The 14,586-nt window shown below is 35.5% G+C and overlaps 2 protein-coding genes across 2 annotated transcripts; both read left to right on the top strand.

The window, feature by feature from the left end:
* The first annotated feature begins 1,636 nt into the window (after positions 1-1,636).
* Positions 1,637-5,243, top strand: LOC141445618 (juvenile hormone esterase-like). Its single transcript, XM_074111469.1, has 3 exons — positions 1,637-1,884; positions 1,970-3,231; positions 4,759-5,243. The coding sequence occupies exons 1-3, from the start codon at positions 1,672-1,674 to the stop codon at positions 4,979-4,981; spliced, it is 1,698 nt and encodes a 565-aa protein (XP_073967570.1). The 5' UTR covers positions 1,637-1,671; the 3' UTR covers positions 4,982-5,243.
* A 5,173-nt stretch (positions 5,244-10,416) lies between these two features.
* Positions 10,417-13,747, top strand: LOC141445617 (juvenile hormone esterase-like). Its single transcript, XM_074111468.1, has 3 exons — positions 10,417-10,668; positions 10,754-12,015; positions 13,367-13,747. The coding sequence occupies exons 1-3, from the start codon at positions 10,450-10,452 to the stop codon at positions 13,620-13,622; spliced, it is 1,737 nt and encodes a 578-aa protein (XP_073967569.1). The 5' UTR covers positions 10,417-10,449; the 3' UTR covers positions 13,623-13,747.
* The last annotated feature ends 839 nt before the right edge of the window (positions 13,748-14,586 follow it).

The following is a 14,586-nucleotide window of genomic DNA, read 5'->3' on the forward strand; positions in this document are numbered from 1 at the left end:
TAGACCTTATCAGATTTTATTTAAAGATGTAGGAAACTTTCGATGTGCGGGTCCCACTCACGCTTAGCTGGTTTGTTTCTGATAATTGAGTATCTTAACTAATCAATCAAAGATTATATTAACATTACATAGCATTATCTGCAACTGCCTAGCAATTGATCTAAATTATATCTAAAGTCTTCACATGGAGGCACGATCATGAATAATATAGATTTGAATTAACATATCCGTATATTCCGTGCACTAAAGTTAAAACATAATTTTAAAACAAAATGTAAAAAATACTTTTTGGCACTGGATACAATTTAGATTTGGCATAATATATTTCTACTTACCTTGCTCCAGTAATGATCCATCTGACTGAGTTAACACTATCAGTCACTGAGCATACTGAGCGTATTTGAGAAAGACTATATGAATATTCGTTAATGTTATTTTTGAATTGTTTTTGCAAAGAATGACGGTACTTGTACCTTCACTTATCATGTAACCCAGTCTTTAATCAGGAATGTTTCTTTTATTTTTGCACTGTCTTTTTTTAATAGTTTGTCGAGAGTTATTGTAATGCATTACAATATCATTATTATTGAAATTATTGTAATTATTACACTACAATCCTGGTCTGACTTGTTGACGTTTAACTGTTTCGAAAATGGTTAAACTGATCGAGTGTTGCCATAATATTTATATTATATGCGTACGGATTGAAAGTTTCTTTGCGAACTTCCTTCCGCTGGCGTTCGTGTCGTCATAGTGTGTTGTATGTTTTTTAAAAGTTCAAGTTTTTAAATGGGTCCCACAGAAAAACAGCTTTGCGGCTTGCCGTAACACTATGCTGAGTGGGGTCCACTTTATACTATTCGATGGTGATTCGATGTTATTTTTATTTTTTTCCATCTAATGTATTTTTATCTGTATCGAATATGTGTAAATAAATTTCTCTCTCTCTCTCATGAAATATCCGATAACACATGATCTAATTTTTTTAAGACCATGCAAAAATACAGTCTTGAAATGAAAGATAATCATGAAATTTTATAGAAATATCGCCACATGTAAGAATGACAAACAATACAAAAATAATGATATGATTCATAAATACTACTAGGTTCACTACAAAAGCTATCTTTACTTGTTCAAAAAAAGCCATAAAGAAGTGGGTACATTCGTAGTAGTTCTGCTAATAATGGGCTTCCAAATATTGAAGAACATAAAACAAAAACTCCTGTGTGGCTACAGGGTTGCATTCTAATTGCGAAATTGTAGATATTTAAACTTAAATTGAAATACGTTTATTGCCAGAACATAGTTAATACAAAAGGTCTTGGTGGTCTTAGTCTACAAAATGTTCTGATGTTAAATCGGCGTGCAACATTAAAATCATTTTCTCTCAGCATTTACAATATAAGAAATACTAAGTAATATCTCGGTTTCTTAATGCTATTTTCTCATTTTACAATACAATAAAATAACTCTATCATTTCTTCATCTTTGTTATTATAATTTATTATTTTCATTTATTAGATTATTATCATTGCAAATGATTAAATCAAAAATCAATGATATAAGCCGTTCTTATGCATAAATTAATTATTTTATAATCTTATCAGAGAATATCGATAAATTATATATTTGGCCACACAGTCTTTCTTGTGCGTTAGTCATACGACAATGGCGTGTAACGCATTTTTATTTGTAAGTGTTGTTGTTTTAGCATTTCGAACTGCTGAAGCTGTACCAAAATTTAGACCTCTAGAGGATGATGGATACCCTGTCGTGAATACCAATGTAGGATCCATTCGAGGACTTAGAGCTGAAGACGGGAACTATTCTATGTTCATGGGCATACCTTTTGCTGAAGTTGATAGAGATAATCCATTTGGTGTAAGTACTAAAGTTCAACATTTAATAACTATAAAGACTATGTAGTAAGAGCTAGTTTTACTTTACTGGACATATTGTATTTCAGAATGCCATTCCATATCCGAACTTTGAAGAGACATTTGATGCTTTCGACGACTCCGCTATATGCCCTCAAACGGAAGAATTCAACCACACTATAGTAGGCACGATTGATTGCCTGCATGTCAATGTGTACGTGCCTGATAGTGCGAGTCCTCAGAACAAGTTACCAGTCTTTGTTTGGATATTTGGAGGTGGTTTTTCATTTGGTTTTGCTGGCAGATTCCTCTATGGACCAAGCTATTTAGTAAGACATGACATAATTTTCGTAACATTGAACTACCGTGTGGGACCATACGGTTTTATGTGTTTGGATACCCCGGAAGTACCTGGTAACCAGGGATTGAAAGACCAAGTGCTAGCGCTTAGATGGGTCAGGGACAATATAGCTGCTTTCGGTGGAGATGAAACAAAAATAACCATTGGTGGGAACAGTGCAGGTGGAATGGCGGTTGATTTTCATTTGCATTACGGTAAAGATGAGAACCTTTTCCATAAAATCATTCCTCAAAGTGGTACTACTATAATTTATGGATCAGTTGAAACAGGAGATTCTACAGCACCTTTGAAGCTTGCCGAATATTTTGACCACACAACAAGTGATCTGAATGATGCTTTATCATTTCTTGCCACCGTAGACCCACATCAACTCATTGCCGCAACAGCTGAAACAGAAGTATCATTTTTCGTTTGCGTCGAAAAAGAATTCAACAATGTAGAAAGTTTTATTACTACTCACCCAGTCAATACAAAAATTCCAAGAGTAAAAGATATTGAAGTTATGATTGGTTTTAATAACGATGAAATGTATTCTAGTTTTGCTTCTTTGCCGGATATTATTTTTGGGATGGACGATTTTGTTGGTACTTCGTTGAATAATAGTTTTGACTTTGAGGGGGAAGAAGACCTTTATAATGAAATGAAAGAAATCGTAACACATTTTTACTTAGGAGATGACGACATTAATGTGCAGCTGAAACAAGAAATAATAGACATATCAAGTGATTTCTTCTTCAATCATCCTATCTTGAGAACTGTTAAAAAGTATTTGGACAATGGAGTTGAAAAAATGTATCTATATTTGTTTTCGTATTCTGGTGGAAGGAACTTTGTTAAACATAGGCTTAATATAGAAGGTGGTGGTGCCGCTCACGCTGATGAACTTGGTTATTTGTTTGATATTCAATACATGGAAAAACCTTTGGACCCTGCAGACCAGCTCATTGTGGACAGGATGACTGAAATGTGGGCTAACTTCGTTAAATACGGGTACGTACAAAATGAAAGATTAAGCTTTTGATAAGGTGTCACTAGAACAATTTAAAATTCTATCACCTGGTCACCTATTCATTTGATAAAATATTATTCAATTTTTTATCACGAGCATAACAACGCCTTTTAGCATTTTTAAGTACGAGTATTTCATGAGACTGTATTTTTTGTCCATATTTTATGACGCGATCTATCCAAAATAATAATAGGATTTTTTACAAATACTACTAATGACAGGTTAATTATATTAATTAATCTGTTAACTTTTATGTGATATTGTTCAAAATATACTTTTTTAATCCCACTTAGTACTAATTACTATAAATGTCTACATAAATACGTCCGTGTGTCGTACATAACGTTTAAACGGTTGGAGGGATTTGGTTGAAAATGTTGCAATTGTTTTCACGGGTAGCGATTCAATAACGTGGGTATTCAATTTTAAATTAAACGTCAAGAATATAATATTTACGAGTATATTTACTTTCAACTACTTATTTTTGTAGTGACATTTGCTTATTGTTAGAATATTTATTTTTTTACCACTTTTGGCGTGAATGTAAACGATCAAATATAATGTCTTTTTTATTTTATTTTTTATTTGACTGGATAGCAAACGAACAAGTGGGTGTCCTGATGGTAAGAGATCCCACCGCCCATAGAAACCTGCAACACCAGGGGGATTGCAGATGCGTTGCCAACCTAGAGGCCTAAGATGGGAAACCTCGAATGCCAGTAGTTTCACCGGTTGTCTTACTCTCCACACCGAAACACAACAGTGCAAGCATTGTTGCTTCACGGCAGGATTAGCGAGCAAGATGGTGGTAGCAATCCGGGCGGATCTTGCCTTGGTGTTGGGGTTGGATGGTCGGAGAGTCGGAGACAATGAAGTGCAGTTAGTAGCAACTTGGTGCGTAAAGTTAGGAGATGCCAGTTTGAAACCCATCCAGCACACCCAAGAAAGTTTTTCATATATGAACTTTGTAAATCATGTGCACAAATGTGCTCAGGTTACATAACACAATAATAGGTATAATGGCATGATACTTGTATTGCTCGTAAAATGCTTATAATAGTACATTGTGCCTTAAGGGCGGTAAATAAGGAATTACGAACGAGAGTCTATTAGAAGCCCGAAGTCGAAGACTGAGGGCTTTAATGACTCGATGTTCGTAATTCTAGTACCGCCCGTGCGACATACAATGTTTTTCATCACATTTGCGAGTAAAATTTTATATTTGTAAAATAAAAAATATAATTCTTCCAAATATTGGCGATACCTTAGGCTGCGCTCTTGGCAGTGCCGCCCTTCGCCTCCTCCATGTGGTCCTACAGCAGCGCGCGCAGCACCATCAGTACGGGCACTGATTCATTTACCGACCACGGGTTTCATGACAAGCACATTAAGGTCGAGGGTTTTATTTAGGGGGTTGCAACCAAGGTAGCCAGCATGTTTCGACACTGTTTACGAGCAAGTGTAATGAAAAATACTTTCTGCTTTTGACAAACATTTTTTTCTTCTAGTGATCCAACACCAGCGCCAACAGAACTAGTCCCCGTCCACTGGCCTCCAGTCACCCGAGACAAGTGGCACTACTTGGAGCTGGACACAGAAATTCGAGTGTCTACAAGACCCTTCCAGAAGCGCATGGCCTTCCTTGATCTCTTTTACAAGAAGAACGAACGGTTCCAACGAGGATATGAAGCACCTTCTTCTGCTAGGAGCATCGTGTTTGACTTTCTGTAGTTATTTTATTTGAAACATGTTATTAAATGTTTGCTAATGGTTGTACAATGTTCAAATCAAGAATATCAAACGGTTTTATTTAACTTATCGTTTCAGAAGGCCTACTCCGAAATTCAAAAATCGAAGTTCGTATCGTACTATCTCTCTCACTCGTATTAAATAGTATAATTTTCAGAGAGACACGAACTTCGATTTTCAAATTTCGTAGTAGCCTCGCTGGTGTGGGGCAAATCGAGTAAGTAAAATTTGGTGTAAACCTTAAGTTTTGATGACAATATTATTTATTTTAGTTAATTCATAATGGCCTCGACCAATCATAAAATAGCAGATAACAAAAGTTTTGGAAATCGTTTAAAATAAGAGTGACATTACATTACAAAAAGAAATCGTAGAAAAATTAAAAAATGATTAAACTCCGCAAGTCAATCATAGGTATCAAAGTCAAAGTCAAAGTCAAAGTCAAAATATCTTTATTCAATTTAGGCTATAACAAGCACTTATGAATGTCAAAAAAAATCTACCACCGGTTCGGAAAAACCTCTGCTGAGAAGAATCCGGCAAGAAACTCAACGAGGTATATATATATATATATATATATATATATATTTTAAAACAGATTTACAATATTATTAAATGATATGTATACATCACAAGTATTTAACACAACTTTATTTTTAACACAGTAGGTTCGCTATTTGAAGGGATCGCTAATGCGGATCGGAATTATTTCCAAATATCCCTGTCCATGATATAATCATTAACTTTATAATACGCCTTTGATATTAATGTCTTCTTGACAATAGATCTGAATTTTGTATCCGTTTCATTTATAATATTTTTACACCGGTCAATATTGTTACACCGGTATCAGCCATTAATGTAGTAGGTAATTAGTAGTGAATAAGCAAGGAAATATATAATATTGTAGTTGATTATGAACCTCCAAAAACAAAGCTTGGATCAATCAATAAGATGATGACACCCCCAAAGAACTGATGTTCTTTTTACTAGCTGTCAAAACACGATTCTGTCTATATACATGACGATTTTGTATAACATCATAGCGTTACTAAGATACTTCAAATTTATTACGTAAATGAACTAAAATAATTTCTTTGCTCACCCGCAACCTTATGATAGCTAACATAAGGTCGCGGGTGAGCAAAGAAATTATTTTAGTTCATTGATATGGACCTCCGCAAAGTAACGCCAGCTTCAATAAATTATTTATTACGTACTTACTAAGTAAAACTAGCACACACAACTTTCACTTCAACTCTAACTTTCTCCTCCATTCCATCTCCAGTCTCATGGTTGGGAGCTGCTTCAAGTACAGAGTTGAGGAGCGCTAGTGTGCAGTGGAGTGCGCACATAGAATTTTGTATGGCAAAAGCTAGTTACAGTCACTTATCAGCAAACTCAATTTGAGTCACAAACAATATCGCTGAAACCATTAATAGTTTAATGCATTTGCGCGAATAATATTTGTTGAATTTATTAGCAGATGAGTTAAGAAAGAGATGTGATATTTATTTCATTAAATTATAATAATAATTGTGAGTCAAAAAGTATAAAATAAACTTTGTCCCATTTTTGCGATATTGTCGATTATATAGGTAAATAAGTTCCATCAGGCGTGTCTTAAAAAACGGTCAGCGCCGACATTAGCTGGGATATGTTATATTTTATGTTGTGACAGAAAACGGACATTGCCATTGTTAGCTTAAATGTGTTCTGTCACTTTTATAGGACGTCGTTATTTTGGAGTTATAAGTACTTAATTATATTGTGGTGTATTACAAGTGATAGATTGATGCATTTTTTTATGTCTTTACATGTTAAGGGTTAATTTTTGAGTGTTATTAAATACAAGGTTTTGTAAAATTTTGATAATAGCGCAGTTGTCGGATTATTTTAATTGTAAGTTGAATTAAAATTGTAGTTTTTTATATCTTTATTCAATGTAACTTTATCCAGCTTAGTGTATGATAACAAACCTGTATCTGTAGGTTTATGATAATACCAACAGAGAAGTATAGATTTGTGATCCGTTAGCGTCGAATTTATGACTAATATTCGAGCTGCATATTTGGTTTTGATCATGACATGGTCCAGGCAAGCTCGGCTATCTTCTCTTGTGTCGTAATTGTGGCCCGTTAACATACTATGTGAAGCTAGAAAGTTTAAGTATGTATGAGACCGAGCGTCAAGATGATTGTTAGCTATATTAATGTTAATATCCCCAATCAAGGCAATATTTTGAAATGCTGACAGACTGATCATGACTGTGTTTAACGACTCTAGAAAATCCTGGATGTTGGCATGAGATGGAGATCTACAAATAGCTATGACAGCATGAGTAGAGTTGATTTTTAAGATTAATCAATTGGCGTCCATGAAATTAGGCTCCTCAATTTCAAGTCTGATATTAGTTTTAATGTAAATGATGAGACCTTCATTTTGATTACGTAAAAATACATTTATTCATTAGCTAGTATAGCCCTCCAATACCGGGACAGCACTAACACAAGACGACCAACACTGTTAATATGATGATATCTATATCGATTTCTAGAGGAGCCAATAAAACGCATAGCTCCGAGAAGTTCTTATTTATACTACTGATGTTCTGTGTCAGATTTTTTTTAGATGCAGCCGGAACATTAGTTTTACAATCTTCAACTTCAGACATTATGGATTCAGCAACTGATAGCTGGTCTATATCATCGTAAAGTTTGTTTAAGTCATCGAATCTATCGAATCGAATATTCTTCATTTAAATAAGCTAGCAACATTATATATCGACGAAGGCAGACCGGAGTTTATTTTATTTGTGTATCCTTATCATTCAAGAATTCTTGCAGGGAATAATAGCTTTTAGTAGTTAAAAATCCTTTAGAAGGTCATTAAAACTTTTTTCGATTTTTTAGTTTTTAATATTGTTACTTAATTTAGAATAAATTTTTATTGCTATTGCATTGGGGCTCATTCGGTGTAATTTTAGTTTAGAGTTTAAATTTGGTGCGAGGTTGTTTAAGAACCTAGTTACAAAGCGACGAGTTTTTTCAGTTAATTTAGTAAAAAATGTGGATACTTTCTTACAAACTTGCATATTTCAAAGATGTATATTGATGTTAGGGTAAGTACTTTATACTTTATAAAGTAGGGTTTCCAACTTTCTGGGGTTACTAATAGCACAGAATAACTAAAAATACTACCGTATTGGCAAGTATAAGAATACATTTTTTCTGATGGAGAAACACGTCTTCAACATCTCTGCGCTATTTCCTCAGAGTATGATTCTGTACTTTTTTTAACTCTCATAAAGCATATAAAATTTTTGTTACTTTAATTTTAAGTTGTGCTATGTGCTCTTTCCAGTTAATGCTTGAATCTATATTTCCAAGGAGTGTAAAAGTATTTACTCATGTTATTTTTATATTATTGAAAGAAAAAATTATATCTAATGGGATTTTGGCGGGGTTTAAATTGCACAATTTTTGTTTTACAAAGCTAATTTCAAGGTTGTGATCATTAAGCCAATCTGTAATTTTTAAGATCCCTGTTTAAGTTTTCATCATTTGGAGTTAAAATCGATATGCCATCAGCGAACATAACACATGTTGTCCTGAGGATTTTTAGCTGGTCATTTATATAAATCAGAAATTGCAGACACAAGTGTACACTTCCTTAGGCGATTGAGTTATGTATTTGTAACACATCAGATTTTATGGTACTTATTTTCCCGGTTTGGTTGTCTACATGTTGAATTCCTACATATTGTTTACGATTTTCTAAATATGACCTGAACCACTTGTGTGCCGTTCCTCTTACGCTTTCGACGAAGTTGGTGGGAGGGAAATAGGCAGGTGGTTGTTTCTTGCCATTTTTGTAGACAGGTTTTATGACAGATGTTTTTAAGAGCTCGGGAAATGTTCCTCCAGAGAAGGATTGATTAATCAGATAGCAGTACGGTAGTGTCAGCTGGGCTACTACGAAACTCGAAACGCGAAGTTCGTGTCGTGCAGCGGTCCCTCTGACACTTATACTGCTTAATACGAGAGCGAGAGGGATGGTACGATACGAACTTCAAGTTTCGAGTTTCGTAGTAGCCCTGCAGTTCGTCAGCGCTTTTCCTAATCTGTGAGGGTGGTACATAAGTCATCATTCCCATGATAATGCTTATTTTTTAGTTTTTTAATATTGTATTTACTTCTCGCGGTTCAACTGACCTGAGGTACAGCGAGTTAGTCGTCTGGCAGATAACCGGTCTTCCGCGCGGGGGCGCTTTCCCGCCAGTATCCCCCACCGATGCAAAAAATGCATTGAAATTATTTGCGACTAGCTTAGGATTCGACGTGAGATTATTGTGGATTTCTAATTGAATACTATGTCTACTACACTTTCTAATGTTATTATTTGTGCACTTTTTATTATTTTCCACGTACTTATAGTCACGTTTTTTGATATGTATACTTGTCCCTACTATAGTTCCGAGTTTGAAGTTTGTATGTTTAACCTAAAAATAAAGGGACACAAGCAACGTTTTGTTTACAACTGTAATTGGGTAAATATTCAGCGTTTTTCCACCGTTTTTTTTGTCATTAGTGTCTTCGCAGGTTTCGAGGTAAAGCCCAGGGTTGTTTTTTATGAAAATTTAATACAATACCGATGTTGAATTTAGCGTGATAAAAATTCTTGTGACTTGTCTTTCCGTTGTGCTATATAAACGTGGGAGGCTAATGACGTTTTTCGGTGCGGTCAAAACGCTCGAATATTCGTCCAGGTACTTCAAAACTTGAACAGGGACCTTATCAGTTTTTATTTAGAGATGTACGGAACTTTCGATGTGCGGGTTCCACTCAAGCTTAGCTAATTTGTTTCTGATAATAAAATTGAGTGTCTTAACTTAATCTATCAAAGATTATATTAACATAGCCTTATCTTCAACTGCCTAGCGATTGATCTAAATTATATCTAAAGTCTTCACATGGAGACACGATCATGAATAATATAGATTTGAATTAACATTATATCCGATAAAACATGATCTAAAATTTTTTAAGACCATGCAAAAAACAGTGTTGAAAATGAGAAAGATAATCATGTTTTTTTTTAGAAATATAGCAACATGTAAGAATGACAAACAATACAAAAATAAGGATATAATTCACAATTACTACTAGGTTCACTACAAAAGCTATCTTTACTTATTCAAAGAAAGCCATAAAGTAAAGTGGGAACACTCGTAGTACTGCTAATAATGGGCTTCCAAATATTGTAGAACATAAAACAAAAACTCCTGTGTGGCTATAGGGTTGCATTCTAATTGCGAAATCGTATATATTTAAATCTAAAATTAATGATATAAGCCGTTCTTAAGCATAAATTAATTATTTTATAATCTTATCAGAGACTATCGTTAAATTATATATTTGGCCACACAGTCTTTCTTGTGCGTCAGTCATATGACAATGGCGCGTAACGCATTTTTAATTGTAAGTGTTGTTGTATTAGCATTTCGAAACGCTGAAGCTGTACCAAAATTTAGACCTCTAGAGGATGATGGATACCCTGTCGTGAATACCAATGTAGGATCCATTCGAGGACTTAGAGCTGAAGACGGGAACTATTCTATGTTCATGGGCATACCTTTTGCTGAAGTTGATAAAGATAATCCATTTGGTGTAAGTACTAAAGTTCAACATTTAATAACTTTAAAGACAATGTAGTAAGAGCTAGTTTTACTTTACTGGACATATTGTATTTCAGAATGCCATTCCATATCCGAACTTTGAAGAGACATTTGATGCTTTCGACGACTCCGCTATATGCCCTCAAACGGAAGAATTCAACCGCACTATAGTAGGCACGATTGATTGCCTGCATGTCAATGTGTACGTGCCTGATAGTGCAAGCCCTCAGAACAAGTTACCAGTCTTTGTTTGGATATTTGGAGGTGGTTTTTCATTTGGTTTTCCTGGCAGATTCCTCTATGGACCAAGCTATTTAGTAAGACATGACATAATTTTCGTAACATTGAACTACCGTCTGGGCCCATACGGTTTTATGTGTTTGGATACTCCGGAAGTACCTGGTAACCAGGGATTGAAAGACCAAGTGCTAGCGCTTAGATGGATCAGGGACAATATAGCTGCTTTCGGTGGAGATGAAACAAAAATAACCATTGGTGGGAACAGTGCAGGTGGAATGGCGGTTGATTTTCATTTGCATTACGGTAAAGATGAGAACCTTTTCCATAAAATAATTCCTCAAAGTGGTACTACTGTAATTGCTGGATCAGTAGGAACCGGAGATCTTACAGCACCTTTGAAACTTGCCGAATACTTTGACCACACAACAAGTGATCTGAATGATGCTTTATCATTTCTTGCCACCGTAGACCCACATCAACTTATTGCCGCAACAGCTGAAACAGGAGTATTTTTTTTCGTTTGCGTCGAAAAAGAATTCAACAATGTAGAAAATTTTATTACTACTCACCCAGTCAATACAAAAATTCCAAGAGTAAAAGATATTGAAGTTTTGATTGGTTTTACTAACGATGAAATGTATTCTGGGCTTGCTACTGTGCCTGATATTATTTTTGAGATGAGTGATTTTGTTGGAACTTCGTTGGGTATTAATTTTAACTTTGAGGGGGAAGAAGACCTTTATAATGAAATGAAAGAAATCGTAACACATTTTTACTTGGGAGATGAAGACATAAATGTGCAGCTAAAACAAGAAATAATAGACATGACAAGTGATTTCGTCTACAATCATCCTATCTTGAGAACTGTTAAAAAGTATTTGGACAATGGAGTTGAAAACATGTATCTATATTTGTTTTCGTATTCTGGTGGAAGGAACTTTGCTAAACATAGGCTTAATTTAGAAGGTGGTGGAGCCACTCACGCTGATGAACTTGGTTATCTGTTTGACATTCAATACATGGAGAAACCTTTGCACCCTGCAGACCAGCTCATTGTGGACAGGATGACTGAAATGTGGGCTAACTTCGTTAAGTACGGGTACGTGCAAAATGAAAGATTAAGCTTTTGATAAGGTGTCACTGTGACAATTTAAAATTCTATCACCTGGTCATCTATTCATTTGATAAAATGTTATCTTATTTATATCGCGAGCATAACAATGCCTTTTAGCATTTTTAAGTACGAGTATTTCATGAGAGTGTATTTTTTCTGCCCATATTTTATGACGCGATCTAACCAAATTAATAGGAATTCTTACAAATACCTACACTATTCAATGTATTAACGTTTATGCGATATTGTTCAATATATTTAATTTTTAAATTCCACTTCTTACTAATTACTATAAATGTCTACATAAATACATAAATACGTCCGTGTGTCGTACATAACGTTTAAACGGTTGGAGGGATTTGGTTGAAAATGTTGAAATTGTTTTCACGGGATAGCGATTCAATAACGTGGGTATTCAATTTTAAATTAAACGTCAAGAATATAATCTTTACGAGCATATCAACTTTTAACTACTTATTGTTGTAGTTACATTTGTTTTTCGTAACATTTTTTTTTACCACTTTTGGCGTATGTAAACGATCAAATCTAATGTTTTTTTATTCTTTTATTTCACTGGATGGCAAACGAGCAAGTGGGTCTCCTGATGGTAAGAGATCACCACCGCCTATAGAAACCTGCAACACCAGCGGGATTGTAGATGCGTTGCCAACCTAACCTCAAGTGCCAGTAATTTCACCGGCTGTCTTACTCTCCACACTGAAACACAACAGTGCAAGCACTGCTGCTTCACGGCAGTATTAGCGAGTAAGATGGTGGTTGCAATCCGGGCGGACCTTGCCTTGGTGTTGTGGTTGGGTGGTCGGAGACAATGTAGTGCAGTTCGTAGCAACTTGGTGCGTAAAGTTAGGAGATGCCAGTTTGAAATCCATCCAGCACACCTAAGAAAGTTTTTCATATATGATCTTTGTAAATCATGTGCACAAATGTGCTCAGGTTACATAACACAATAATAGGTATAATGGCATGATACTCGTTATGCTCGTAAAATGCTCGTAAAATAAATTTTGCAGGTGGTAGGACCTTGTGCAAGGTCCGCCCGGATTGCTACCACCATCTTGCTCGCTAATCTTGCCGTGAAACAGCAGTGCTTGCACTGTTGTGTTTCAGCATGGAGAGTAAGACAGCCGGTGAAATTACTGGCACTTGAGGTATCCCATCTTAGGCCTCTAGGTTGGCAACGCATCTGCAATCCCCCTGGTGTTGCAGGTGTCACTGGGCGGTGGTGATCTCTTATCATCAGGAGACCCACTTGCTAATTTGCCATCCAGTTTAATAAAAAAAAAAAACTGGTTTTGACAAACATTTTTTCTTCTAGTGATCCAACACCAGCGCCAACAGAACTAGTCCCCGTCCACTGGCCTCCAGTCACCCGAGACAAGTGGCACTACTTGGAGCTGGACACAGAAATTCGAGTGTCTACAAGACCCTTCCAGGAGCGCATGGCCTTCCTTGATCTCTTTTACAAGAAGAACGAACGGTTCCAACGAGGATATGAAGCACCTTCTTCTGCTAGGAGCATAGTTTTGGACATAAGCTTGCCTTTATTGATTGCTCTTCGATATTTTCTGTAGTTGACTTGAGATTTTTTTTTACGTCGTTGCTGTTACATTGAGATCTCTTATTTGAAACGTGGTATTAAATGTTGGCTAAAGGTTGTACAATGTTCAAATCGAGAATATCAAATGGTTTTATTTAACTTGTAGTTTCAGAAGGCCTACTCCGAAATTCGAAAATGGAAGTTCGTATCGTACCATCTCTCTCACTCTCGTGTTAAATAGTATAATTCTCAGAGACGGAACGACACAAACTTCGATTTTCGAATTTCGTAGTAGCCTCGCTGGTGTGGGGAAAATCGAGTCTTCGACCAATCAGAAAATGACGGATAACAAATACTTTGGAAACCCTTTAAAACAAGAGTGACATTATAAAAAGAAATCGTAGAAAAATTAAAAACTAATTAAACTCCGCAAGTCAATCAAGGGTATCAATATTGTTACACCGGTATCAGCTATTAATGTAGTAGGTAATTAGTAGTGAATAAGCAAGGAAATGTATATTATTGTAGTTGATTATGAACCTCCAAAAACAAAGCTTTGATCAGTCAAAATACGATTCTGTCATTTATTATTTATGTATATGTATCTATGTACATGACGATTATGTATAACACCAGAGCGTTATTAATACACTTCAAATTTATTACGTAAATGAATTAAAAGAATTTCTTTGTTTACCCGCGACCTTATGAAGCTCACATGAGTCGCGGTGAGCAAAAGAAATTCTTTTAGTTCATTGATATGGACCTCCGCAAAGTAACGCCAGCTTCAATAAATTATTTATTACGTACTTACTAAGTAAAACTAGTACACACAACTTTCACTTCAACTCTAACTTTCTCCTCCATTCCATCTCCAGTCTCATGGTTGGGAGCTGCTTCAAGTACAGAGTTTGAGCGGTCGCAGCTGCGTACAAGAATTTTGTATGGTAAAAGCTAGTTACAGTCACTTATCAGCAAACTCAATTTGACAGTTGATT

Source organism: Choristoneura fumiferana, chromosome 2 (assembly GCF_025370935.1).
Source record: "Choristoneura fumiferana chromosome 2, NRCan_CFum_1, whole genome shotgun sequence".
Classification (NCBI taxonomy): Eukaryota; Metazoa; Arthropoda; class Insecta; order Lepidoptera; family Tortricidae; genus Choristoneura; species Choristoneura fumiferana.